At 38.2% G+C, this 14,144-nt stretch overlaps 1 protein-coding gene across 1 annotated transcript; it reads left to right on the forward strand.

The window, feature by feature from the left end:
• Nucleotides 1-9,923: 9,923 nt before the first annotated feature.
• adrb1 (adrenoceptor beta 1) lies at nucleotides 9,924-13,771 on the forward strand. The gene has a single exon (XM_042508102.2). It carries the CDS (start codon nucleotides 10,069-10,071, stop codon nucleotides 11,263-11,265), a length of 1,197 nt encoding a protein of 398 aa, XP_042364036.1. The 5' UTR covers nucleotides 9,924-10,068; the 3' UTR covers nucleotides 11,266-13,771.
• The last annotated feature ends 373 nt before the right edge of the window (nucleotides 13,772-14,144 follow it).

A 14,144-nucleotide genomic window follows, 5' to 3' on the forward strand; every position in this document is an offset into this window, starting at 1 on the left:
ACGATCATTGCTGCAATTCAAAGGCCCAATCCCAGAACGCCCCTGTCCCCTCCCCACTTAGCCTGTAAGGCTCATTGAAATAGAAATAGAAATAGAAATTTTTTGTGGTTCATTTTCAGTGAACTAGTTTTACTGTAATGCTGTAATGAGCAGGTACCGGATCGGATCCGGACTTAGTATCACCACATGCTTAATATCAAAAGGTTCTGATCGGTGGCAAAAAAACTTGATTTGGACATCCCTTGACGATACTATATATTATTATATAATACTGATTCTTTTTGTTCTCGCCATTATTTAAATTTCTTCATTGTCTCCTGCAATCAAATCTGGCTTGAACTACATCACACTGCCTCAAAGATTGCTGGTATGATTGCTCTGTTGGATCCATAAACTTTGAGAAAACGTACACAAAAATGGATGAAATGAATGCTGAGTACAGACAGAAGGCTCCATCCGTCTCTAAAGCTAAGCGCTAAAGAGTCCTTAGCTCTTCATTTTGGCCGTTCATGTCTAAGGCAGGGTGAAGTGTCAGGTGAAGTGTTTAGGCTTCATGGCACTCCAAACAGGTTTTTTTCAGAGGCACACTTCAAACTGAGTGTTATGAGACATCATCGGCAAAACGGCTGCACAAGCAACAGAAAGCCACAAATGTAATTCCTGTGTTAATGAAGTTTTGAAAATAACGATAACTATTGCATTATCACAGCTGAATCTCATGATTGTATTTTATATACAACAAAAGTGTTTCCACTGTTATGGAAAACCTGGAATTAATAAAAAATAATTGAAAGTTTTGGAAAAGTCATGGAATATTATTATGTTTAACAAAATTGTTTCAGTAATCTTCTGAGATAACCTAACACATAATATAATTTATTTGCAAATTTATTTTCTGTAGCTGTGGAAGTAACATGGCTGAAACGTGCTTTGTTTGACCATCACGTGCATATCTTAATTTTCTTCCTGCTTTCCACCTGTCCCTTCATGTTGATATAATTATGTTTGAATAAAGTTTGAATCTGATGTAATGGCAGGCAGGATTTGCAAGAAAAAAATATTATGGCTCCCCTAAAAGTCATGGAAATGTTTAGGGACCTTGATAAAGGCATAACTAAAGAAACTGATAGTATGGTAATGCAGGTATCTTCACATTATTATTGCTGATTTGTGCAAGATGACCCCAGAATTCGACATATTACCATGTAGCATTCTCCCTTAATTGATGCTTGAAATTTAACTAAAGCCCAGCAGGTTAGTTTCTGCACTTGTTACAGCTCATCTAATGTCAGTGCAGACTGGCTGGTCGAGGAGCACCGCTAGCTGCTTGGTAATGGAGCAGTGGCTTTGTTTTTTTATTATTTGATGACTTGTTTAATCGATTGAAAGTGTCAAGTTTAAGGTGTGAACTAATCGCGAGCATCCCTTGCACTCAAAATTGAGGGGTAGGGGTAAAAATATGAAATGTGGGGGTCCCCACTAGCTCACCTGGTGGACCCAATGTACTCAGGCTATGTCCTTGCCGCAGCAGCTGCAGGTTCGATTCCAACCTCGGCCCTTTGCTGCATCATCCACCTTTCATGATGTAACTGTTCTGTAAATAAAGGCAAAAAAGTCTGATTGAGAAACTGAATTTAACAGTCTTTAAGAATCAGGTCACGTAGCATAACTACACTACACAAGCATTAATACATCTGAGGACTTCAGCTCTGCTGTGTGGGATATTATCAGAGTTTCACTAATGAGCTAGCTTCCTCATGAATTTGTCATACAAGGTTATATGTCAGCTGACCTCAGAGGACTGACATTTGTCTCATACTTTTTACCAGAAGCTGCACATTGCGTTCATTTTTGCAGCTCAGTATTGAGGTAATGAGCACTTAAGCCGGTTTTTGGTCACAAACACACAAAGATGTTTACATGTACAGAAAGTGAAGAAAATTAGAGTAATGGGATTTTCAGTCTGCTATAAATAGAATTGATATCATGAAAAGTGATTATAGGAAACTTTTTTCACCCCAAGGCCAGTGGTAATGTAGGAAAAGAAAAATACTTCATCACAGTAGTTTTTTTGGAAGTATCTGTACTTGAATTTTTATATTTTTGTTTACTTTCACTTTTACTCACTTGATTTCTTCCCCGAAGCATTTTAGTTACTCACTACAAAATATGGAAGGAACTGAGTAAAGGAGTAGGGGATGGGCAGTCGATTTAAGGAATCAGAGTAAAGGAAAATCTGTTCTCTAAATCCTTTAAGTTGATTTACTTCAAGTGTGATGTACGTTTCATTTTTAAAGCAGTGTTTGGTCCTAAAAAATACATTTCATAATTCTCAAAATCCTGACCTCTTGCTTTTTTGTCAACAGGATTTACTTGAACTTTTACCTTCAAAACTGAAGAGCATTTAATATGATAAAATTACTTTTGAAACTTTAAGTACAGTAATGAAAGATACTTTAAGACTTTTACTGAAGTAATAGCCTGATGGGTGACTCTAACATCTACAAAAGTCATTTTCTGGTTAAAAAATAAACAGATCTTTATTCAAGTATGGCTTTCAGGTCATTTTGATTCACGTCTGCCCAAAACGAGACCTTTTTTTGGTTCCTTTAGAATAGAAAATTAATTGAAAGTGAGGCACCATACTCATTAGGAAAGTCAAAATTATAATGTATAGATAAACAGCTCTTAAATTTTCAAGAGAATCATCAACAACTTACTCTTTTCCATAATTTATATGTTTATTTTTATGTATCAATACTCATATTACCTTTATTAATATTTTTCTTTGTGATCATTTAATTTAATTTGTTATTCACTAATATTTTAGTGTAGATCTCTGCCTTTTCATATTGTAATGGCAACTCTTTGCTCATGAAAGAGGTACATGGAATGGGATTGGATTGAGAAATAGATAACGGTTTAAAAAAAGAAAAATATCTCCTGTTTTCTACTTGCACTATGAATCACTCTTTTGATTCAATAAAAACATTGGAAATAAAATCCCCAGACAAAGCACACGCAGGTCAAAAAGGTGCTGAAAACAAAGAATTGTCTAAATGTCACCACTGCAAACACCTTTTTTGTCTCTGGTTTCTGTGAAATACAAACAGAACAATAGAACCTTTTTCACAGCAGATATTGCGATGTGTCATAATAGAAAACACACACAGGCAAAAACTAATGATGATTGGATTTTAGGGGAGGCCTGTGCTGCTTTTGTTACAATGACAAGTCTGTGAAAACCCTCTATAGTGTCTCCCTCATCGAAAGGAGTCATCAATTATCAATCAATACACCTGAGGTGATGGAGGACGATATACTTAAAGGATAAGACACTGTTCTATATTTTTCTTCTTATTGACAAATCCTGTGAAAAAAAAAAAACATCTCGGTTCTTTTTGCCTTCACTACCCTCTGTGTCACTCAGCCCCGAGCTTTTTCCTTTTCTACCAAAGATGAAAATCCTTAAAAACAGATCATAAATACATTGTTTCACTGATTTAAAAAGGTCACACAACTCTCAATCCCTGCATGAAACTGTGCGGGGCTTTAACCAGCTCCTTCAGTAACAGACTGCAGCAGCCACACTGCAAGAAAGAGCGCTACCAAAGATCTTTCATTCAACAGCAGTCAGACTCTTTAACCATTAGTTTTCTTGTGCTGCGTTCAAATGCCTCTTATAAGCTATTTGATCCTAAGAAACATGAGCAAATTGGTTTAATTTCTTTCCAAAAATAGTACAACTTCTAAAGAAATGTCCCACAAATTGAAAAAAGGCAAATGTGACAACCTAAAAAACAGTGGAAAATGTCCCAAACACCTTATTTATAATACAGTAATCTAATATCTAAACTTATGTCACAGAATTTAAAAAAAAAAACAGATTTTTTTTCAGCATTTTTACTTTGTTTGTTTTTGTTTATTACCATTAATTTGTTTTATATTCCTCTGATTATTTTCAGATAATTTTCTTGAACCCTTTTATTACTTTTTTACACTTATTTTTGAGCAATGTCTTGTTTAATTGTTGCCTCCTCCCCATGTTTTTTTTTTTTAAGAAATCAAATCAGTTTGCCCAGGTTTCAAAGGGTTAACATGACCACATATTACTTTAACACTGTTGTCTCTGTCTCCATCACATCACTTACAAAATGGCAGCTTCTTTTCTACTTTTCCCACCTCAGGTGATATTCTATTTTTTTCATAATCATCATAAATATTCACATATATTAGCTAGTACATATCCTTATTTTTATATTTATACTGTAACATGCCTGTTAAACTTTCAAACTGTGCAATATTTTACCACTTAATGTACAACAATATTTATGGCTACATTTCTATTTATTTGCAGTAAATATACTATGCATTGTCATTTATCCTGTGTAACTATCAATCATGGACATACAATATCTATATAAGTGAAAAGTGTGTATAGACTTATTTTATTTTTGTTTTATCTTATTTGTATTTTTGTAATGTTTATCCTTTTTGGCACTCGAATACCTTTTTTCTCTGGCTTCTAGCATGTGAATTTCCCCAGCACGGCATTTATAAAGTCTTATCTTGTCAAATATCTAAAAACAGCTGTAGTGTTTTAAAAAAGTCACTCAAAAGAGAGTAAACAGTGCATTTGTTTGAGATTATTTTAAGCTGTGAACTTAGTTTGAGTAGGCAGCAGGACCAGTATATGTAGGTGTCAAAGTACGTAGAGCACCAGTACTGTATATCAGGCCCACAGACAGTACTTCTTTGTAGGATCAATTCATTGTTGGATTTATTTTGTTTTGTTTTGTTTTTCCCACTGGATTTGTTGACAATAACAAAATGTCCTCATTATCATAAATGTAAGCATAATGGTATATATGATCAGCTTGCTGAATTCAGTTGTACTCACAGTTTTGTTTGATGAGGGTGCATCGGGTGGTTTAACAGTTGACTGATGTGAAGGATGGAGAGTTGCTGTGGTGTCAAAACTAAATTAAAACTCTAAAACGAGAATTACCAAAATAAACAGGCCTTTGCAAAAAAAAAAAAGGAAAAAGAAAGTTCAAATCAAACAAATTCACCCAAAAATAAAGCTAAGACTAATCAAAACACATGTCGGTTGAAGGCTGTATCCTCTGGGTGTCTCTCCTGTGCGACTAATTTAGCACACCTGTCTTTGATGAGAGGATCCTGAGATGCCAGGTCAGGTGATGCATTCAAGTGATTTTAAAAAAATGGGAAATTATCAGCTTACTAAACCTGTTTCTTTCTGGTATTTCTGGTTTTTGTTTGTAGCCCAGGTAATATTAACCAATCACATTTAAATGGCAGAGTGACTGTGTGAGGTGATATATAGTTGGATTAGTTGTATATTAATGTGTTTTTTATGTCCAGTTGAAACTTCAATAAATAAACATTGTTTATAAAAAAAATCACATCTAAATGGGAAGTTGTAGTCTGAGCAGAGAGGGGGAACACACTGACCAAAATGTAATCTTGGTTTTGTCTGACAATGACTTAGACTTCGTCTTTCTCTTTCTTTTTAATATGCATGCATATGCAGGAATCAGATTTATAGAAATTAGCCAAATTGACTGAAGTAGAGAAGAAAAACTCCTGGCACGGATATCCACTGGTTACATCAGATCAGCCCGAAATATTGGCACTGTCCCCCAGAGGCTTATCATCATCAGACCAGTAACCGGTGGGTTTCAAGACTGGCTGTCTTGTGTAGGGACTATTTTCTGTCTGGCAAACTACACTCACCCAGTATACCACTGCGCAGAGGCTGATTCTACTCTAGTGACAGCATGACAAGTAAACATGAAGAGCATCCTCCCCAAATGAGCTGTAATATTAATGTAAGGCTGCCGTCTTCCTGCCTGTACTTTAAAGGTTAAATTACCCAAGGGCTGTGGGTAAAGGACAATGTGTTTTTATCTCCATCACTTTCACATTTTCTCTTTCTCTACATCTATATCTCCAACACTCAGCAACTCATACCAAAACGTATTGTTAAATAGCACTACAGGTATAAGACAAAAAATATGTATTTTATTTTTTTATTTTTGGGGGAACTGTCCCTTTAAGGTTGTAATGGTTTCAGAGTGGTGGTAAACTGCATCTGGAAACATTGGCAAATTTGAACGAAAATCATGTATATAAATGACAAATCCATCTTTAAACATTAACTGTAAGAGGATGAACGTGGCAGCAGATGAGATTATTACTTAAAGTCATAATAAAGAGAGAGAAGCAGAAGAGAAGCTATTATCAGCTCTCCCTCCTCCTCCTCCCTCCCTCCTTTTGTATCTTTGCCCTCTGTCTTATCCCTCCGTCCTCATTCAGCTGCTTCCCTCACCATCCTTCTGACAGCATCATTAACCCTGTGTGATTCTGGCTGCTGTCTTCGCTGCCAGAGGCCACTCACACACGGAAACACAGTCTCGATTAACTTGTACCACACTAGAAGCATCACCAGGGGAGCATGCGAATACATTTACAAGGATAAATACTGAAGACTTTCACAGGTCAGGGGTGTCATCAGGAGCCTGGCGGTGCCACCTCCTCTGTCTGCTGCCAGTAACAGCCTATATGGTGATATAACAGATTCATTTACAAGAATGCAAATCCCTAAAGTAAACCATGAGGATTCTGTTCCTAAATGATCAGATAAGAGCCTCAAATCAGTAAACAGCTTCTTTCAACAGCACAAAAAGGCTTTTTAAAGATTTCTTAGGGGCTTGTAACTCCTGTGTCTCTTATGATATTCACATGATGCATAAAGCTGACAATAGTTAGTTGTTACTGTTAATTACTCAACTTAAAAATAACATGACTGATTTAAGTGAGTTATGTAATGATGTTGGTGTTTGTATAAAATATTAGGGGCCCGTGGAGGTTAAGCGAAGGCTGAAATCACCGTTTTTTTCACGGTTTTAATCGCAGAAAAATGTATTCTTGGTTCATTCCGGCTGAGAAGCTCCATTAAGATCATATCTGTGTAAGAGATTAAATATTATTACCATATTTCCAGCTTGTGTGATAGCACTGGAGGAATGCAAAAAGCAGGCAAGAAAAGGTTTTATGATAATTTGAGCGGCTGAAATCCAAACACATCATACCAGTTTGGCTACCTGTGCTGCTTATGTCCGGTTTCACCTCTGCTAAGTCTACAAACAGGTATCATTTCAAATGATAAAAATCAGCTTTGACCTTTGACTCAATGCCAGTGTTGACACAAGAGGTTAAGCTGCTAATTCAAGTTAAACCTGCTCCACTTCCCTTTATTCCAGTTTGCAAAACTTGCATGAAGATATGTGGGAGGTAGCTGCTGCCCAGTGTGTCGAGAGCACTTTGCTCAGCTTATTTTTTGAAAGTGACGGCGCAATCGCACAAAAATATGAAAGCATGGAGATGCAAATGGTAGTGATAAAGTAGCCTCTGAGAGAAGGTGCTGCAAGGGTTACAGGGCAGTGTTTCCAAGTTAACAGCTTTCATTAAAAAACATTGGTTACTCATTCAAACAGAGGGGTCAGTTCATTCAAATTTCAAGAAAAAAAGAGGTATTTTCTTATTTTCCTCTAGTAGTATTGGTGTATGCAGATGGTTTTGGTTTTATTTGTCTGGAACAGCCTTAACTGGAACTACGTTCTACCCCTGTGAAAGCACAGCTAGAGACCACAAAGGGCAGTCGAAATGCTGAGGTCACAAGATCAAATCCACAAGGCAATCCCCCAAAGCCAAAAATAAAGTCTGTAAATTTATTTCCCACACTACAAGAAAAGAAATGCGGTGGTGAAGTACTGATATTGTATCTATATGTTTTTATTATTCTATTTGTCGTTGGTCTAAAGTTAGATAGTGTCTACAATAGTGCACACAAGACAGGTGTTTAGGAAAATTAAATGATGTAGGAATATTTTTGTACCTACTATATATATAGCATTTTCTTAATATATTTTTCTTTATGCTTTTTTTGCAGTGATTTTCTTGTATTTTTTTATTACTAATTTCTTGCTAACTTTTAGGCCATGTCTTGTTAAGCTGATCGTCACACTCTCATGTTTTGGAAAGAAAGCAAGCCAATTTGCTAAGGTGTCAAAGGGTTAAACTTGGGAATGTTTTTAATTTTGACAGAATATTTAAAAAGTTTTTAATTTTGTCAAAATAAAAATCCACTGCTGCTTTATTGTTTCGTTTTTTTTTATTGTGGCAGAGCTTGTGCCCTAAGTTCTGAATCCACATAGAAGAGCAACAACCTCTTATCTGCATTTCTCAGAAGCTTAAAAAAAATAAAAATAATAAACTTTAATACAGCACTAATGCAGCTCTTAACAAGGCTACAAAGTGCTTTTTACTTGTTGAAGAGTACTTATTATCTCAGCCTGCTCCTAACACGTAGGTGGCTGTGAGTGCCTGAGGTATAGATCCATGCAGTTATTATGTTGACACTCTGAGTTTAGTTTTGTTATGTTGGGGTCAGCTAGTGTCACAGCCGCTGGCACTGGGTCGTCGGGTTCAAGAGCAGGCATGCTAATAATCAGCAGACAGAAAAACAAAGCGCACGGCCTCATCCATCTGTGTGTAGTCTGTGTGTCACAAGGCCGGTGCAAACACTTTCACACAACCAATGAACATCAGGTTGTCTGTCTTGCGTTGGTGTTTGAGAGTCTTGTCTTTCTGACTCAGAAAGGCTGAAACTTTCATAGGAATGTGGGCTGCTGTCATTTCAAAATAAACTTCTCCTCTGCATTAACACTAATATTTAAATGAATGAAAGTAAAAAAAAAAATATTTAGATCTTGTGTTGTTTTCTGAGGAGCTCAGTTTGGCAGAATCAGCACTGTTTGGTCTTTTTGGTCACTTCTTGAGACTCTTTTTAATAGTTTTGCTTTACTGTAACCAAATTTCTATCATAAGTGTTTCTGAGGTGAATTATGAGACAATGGGGCCCTGGGTACAGATACATAAAAAGGCCCCACCACCTCTACTATAGGAGCAAGACACAGACGTTGTGGTGGCTTTGCCTCTTTTTTGTTGTTTTGCATCTCTTTCTAGTAATTTTGTCCCTTTGCTGTTTTTTTTTCTCTTTGTAGTTATGCTGTGTCTCTTTGTGATTGGTTTGTGTCTGTTTGTAGTTATTTTGTGTATCTTTGTTGTTTTTTGTCTCTGTAGTTATTTTTGCGTCTTTTTGTGATTGGTTTGTGTCAGGTTGTAATATTTTGTGTCTCTTTTTAGTTATTTTGTGTCTCTTTGTGGTTGTTTTGTCTCTCTTTGTTATTAGTATTTGTCTCTTTATAGAAATGTTGTGTCTTTTGTTGCTATTTTCTCCTGTCTTATTCTAAATCGTCCTAGTTTACTTGGATTTTAATGACCTGTGATTGACCTGAGTACTTAAATAGTTGGCTGTTAGTCAGATCCTGTTTTATCATATTATTAGGAAGTTTCATGTAATACAGCTGCTGTGAAGCACGGAGCAGATCTGTGGTTGGGCCTGACTTCATAGCTGCGGAATGTATTCTTTGTGATAAAAATATAAAAGTGGAAAAACAAATCTTGTTTGCGATGGCAAGCAATGAAAACAGTAAAAATCCCTGTAGTTCACAATGTCATGTTGAATTTCCATGTTTGGCTTTTCATGTCCCCAACCTTTGGCAGATTGACAGATAACAGGCAGTTTGATGTTGGGAGAGAGCTGCTGGCCAAAAATGTCCTCCAATTACTGAATGAAAGTGTCCTCTATTCATTCATTAGCTTATAGAGACACCAAAATGAGACTGAATGTAGCCTATAATTTGTGTGGTTTAGGTGTTGTTTTGCTTCCCCTGCTTCATTGATGGGACAAGCTGCGATGCGTTGATTGGTCCTGAGGAGCAGTGATGTCACCGCTTGCGCTGATGTGCCGGCTGGTTGCAGCAGCTCGCGCAAAGCTGAGGGCAAGAAAGGATCTCCAGATGGAGTTTGCGCGCGACGGGAGCGGAGCTGTGCCTCGTGCAACTGCAACATATTGGACAGGCTGCCTTGCACTGCCTTGATGAACTCGATCTGGTCCCGCACACAGCGCAGCAGCCCGTCATGGGAGACGGTGGCGCGTCCTCGTCGGTGAACTTCCAGAATGGCACGGGGAGCGAGGTGTCGGACGCAGCGGGCTCCGCTACTACAGCCGCGTCCGAGCAGTGGATGGCGGGGATGAGCCTCGTGATGGGTTTAATCGTCCTGGCTATTGTGTTCGGGAACATCCTGGTTATTGTGGCCATCGCCAGGACGCAGAGACTGCAGACGATCACCAATGTGTTCATCGTGTCCCTTGCGAGCGCGGACCTCATCATGGGGATGCTGGTGGTGCCGTTTGGCGCCGCGCTCGAGGTGCGCGGCTTGTGGCTGTACGGCTCCTTTTTCTGCGAGTTCTGGATCTCCGTGGATGTCCTGTGCGTCACCGCCAGCATCGAGACCCTGTGCGTTATCGCCATAGACAGGTACGTGGCTATCACCTCGCCTTTCCGCTACCAAAGCTTGTTAACCAAAGCTCGGGCCAAAACAGCGGTGTGCGTAGTGTGGGCCATCTCCGCGCTGGTCTCCTTCCTCCCCATCCTGATGCACTGGTCCCGGGACAGCGTGGACACAGCCTGCTACGAGGACCCTGAATGTTGCGATTTTGTCACAAACAGAGCATATGCCATCTCCTCATCCATCATATCGTTTTACATTCCTCTCCTGGTTATGATATTTGTTTACGCTCGCGTGTACAGAGAGGCGAAACTGCAGCTGAGGAAGATCGACAAGTGTGAAGGCAGGTTTCACAACACCTTAACGGGACTCACCTCCAAGTGTAAGAAGAGGCCGTCGAAAATCCTGGCGCTCAGGGAGCAGAAGGCGCTCAAAACGCTGGGCATCATCATGGGGACGTTCACCCTGTGCTGGCTGCCTTTCTTTATAGTCAACGTGGTGCGGGTGTTTTGCGCAGAGGTGGTGGACAAGAACCTTTTCGTTTTCCTAAACTGGCTGGGGTACGTGAACTCAGCGTTTAACCCCATCATTTACTGTCGGAGCCCGGACTTCAGGAAAGCATTCAAGAGGCTGCTGTGCTGCCCGAGGCAAGCCGATCGCAGGCTGCATATCAGCTCCTGCGACCTGTCCCGGTGCTCCGGAGGTTTCGTGTCCGCGCTGGAGCCCGGCACGCTGGGTCTGTGGTCAGATTGCGCCGGCTTGGACAACAGTGACAGCAGCCTGGTGGGAACCAAAAAGTTGTCTCACTCTGAATCACAGTTGTGAAGGAAAATATTAAACTTTTGTGGAGGTGGATTACAAGAGAAAGGATGGTGACAAAAGCGGGGACTGACTCCGTAAGAGTGGGTTTCTTTTTGGGAAAGGTTTGCGCAAGACCTTCCGTTTTTATATGTGCATCGGAGGTGTCAAACATCAAGCAAAATCACCAGAAATATAGGTATTTGAAAGCCATATTTTACCACAGGCATCGAGACCGATGTTCTTTCCAAGATAAAAATTAATAAATAAATCTCTCCAGGACAGTTTTGCATCTAAGAGATTATCCAATTTGTTAAATAATATCGACCCTAAGGGACTGTGCTTTATTTATCAGATTAGGGGCTGCAGTGTGACTTCCTTTGTTTTTTATAAGGGCTGCACAATAATACGGGCGCGTCATCAAATATTGGCTTTAAAATGAAATATTGGAACCGGCCAATATGCTGATTTCTGCTGATATTACAAATAGATATTATTTACTTATTTTGTTGCCAAAGTGAACATGTACAAAACATTGACCCAAAGTTGAAGTATTTTCTCATTTTTCACAGTGAATGAATATTGGGCTACATACACTGAAAAACATTGTATTTATCTGCTGGCGGGCCATCATGATAAGAGAAGGCTATGCATGATTTGATGATATTCCACAGCAGAAGACACTTGATGATCACCAAAATTACCTTGGAAAAAAGGGGATATATGAATGTTGTAATATTGATATATTGCATATTTGCAAAAAAAAAATCCAATATTGTGCATCCCCGTTTAACCCTCTCTGAAGCTACAAATATTTTTTCCATGCGCCTCCCTGAGTGACTGAGAAAATGCATAAACATAAACATAATCCACCATCAAAAGGGTGAATACTGGTAAATTGGGACAATGGGTAAACTACAGGACAGTTAAACATTACCTTTTTTTATCTTCAAGTGTATATACTGTCATTTAAAAATATGTCTATGGCTTTGACATCACTTTCTGGGGTGTGGCACACCAAATTCAACAACCTTGCAGTGGCTGCAGTGAAAAGTTAAATGATATGGCATTCTAAGGTAAATAATGGTTAGGTTATAAAACATTTAAAAATGATGGATCGCAAGTGTCCCATATAACCAATAAAGGCGCCCCACTTTAACAGGGTAAAATATGGTTTTGGGTCACTGTGTGTTTACAGAAGTGTAATGTATCTATCTTTAAACGTTTGATCTTTTTTTCTTGTGTAGGCTTATAGTATAGTGGAGCTCTTAAGCTGTTTAGAATAGTATGATAAACTGTAAAATATGTTAACAAAAATATGTTTACAAAACAGAACTCACAGATGTCCTAACTTCATCATCGGCAAAATCCTCTTTGTGATGATTAAGTTAAGTCTGAAAAACTTGGTTTACTAAAGTTCCCAACACTGAATAACAAGGTAATTTCACTTGTCATTTTTAAGTTGCAATAACATCACACAATTAAGTAAATACGGCTAATTTTGCAAGTAAACTTTACAATTAGATATAAAGTATGCATAAATCAAGATTAATAGTTATATTTATTTTCCTTTTTTTCAATGCAGTAAGTAAGTAAGACCACCTTCTCAGATTTTACAGGGTATGAAGAGCTAAAGCATTAGGATACTTAAAAAATGATGCAGAAGCGTAATTATCAAAAAGTGTCCCACATTGCCAGTATTCACCCTAACCATATTTCACATTTTATGGATATGATTTGGGATATTTTTAAAGAAAACATGCCTTTAAACCCGCTTGGAGTTCTGAGGGTAGGCTAAAATAAATGCAAAATCCGACCATAAAGCGTTGAATGTCCCCTACACTGAATCAGAAAGCATAACTCCCTCCCTTGTGCTTAAACAAATAATTGGATTGTCTCCACTGTCTTGCTCAACCCTCTCCCCTCATAAATAATGAACAGTCCCTAAACGTTTTATTTACATGGATCTGATAAATCGGTTTCAGTTGAATTGAGGCTCCCTCCAAAGAGCTCATGTAAGCTCCTGTGATTATTCCTTGTTTTTTTTTTGTTTATTTCTTATTTTATTGGATCAGCAGTTCAGTATATTAAGGATGATAACCTAATATAGGGGAGTGGGTATACTTAAGTCAAGCCTTCGCGATGGGTCGCGATTTATTATTAAAATGACTGCTCAGGCGCACTGTAATAAACTGATTATTCAGACATGAGCGATGTACTGTAGTCATGCCAATGTATTGTTTTTTTTTACCTCACAGCTATCGGTAAGTGCAATTTGTACGACAGTTATTTGTTTATATTAAACATTTATGTAAAATATGTATTTATTCTGCACTGTCTTTTACAACTCAAGCAAGTGAATGTGGGGCTGATTATTCCCACGCCCTTTGTGCATACTGTAATATAACGCAGTGTTTAGTACTCAAGTGAGGAATTTGAGCCTCTCTCTCTTTGTCTTTCTCATTCAAGCTTTACATGCTGTTGTGAGGTGGTGTGTTGACTCCTGTGAAATAAAAGGAAGTTTCATTGTTAATTACTGTTTGGGCTTTATTTGGAATTTCATTCTGATTTGAAGTTTAAGACAGCTTTTAACCCGCATAAAGCTGCAGTAATCATTTTAAGTGCTTGACAAGAAATATTTCTTTGATCCTGTCATTCATTCACAAATAATTTACAAGAGTAAACATACATGTTGTAAATGTCAGCAACAGGACATCTAAAGGCAGGGGCGTTTCTAGGATTTGAGGACACTGGGGGCTTAGCTTAGGGGGGTCCAGAGGGATCCTCCCACGGGAAATTTATTGATGAACAAACTCTATTTTGATGCTTTTTTAAATGCGCTGTGGTACACTGTTTACCCTCATCTACCCTTTTTATTCTCAGATTAATTATGAATTTTGATGTTA

Source organism: Plectropomus leopardus, chromosome 19 (genome assembly GCF_026936395.1).
Source record: "Plectropomus leopardus strain MGB_pleo_1.0 chromosome 19, ASM2693639v1, whole genome shotgun sequence".
NCBI lineage: Eukaryota > Metazoa > Chordata > Actinopteri > Perciformes > Serranidae > Plectropomus > Plectropomus leopardus.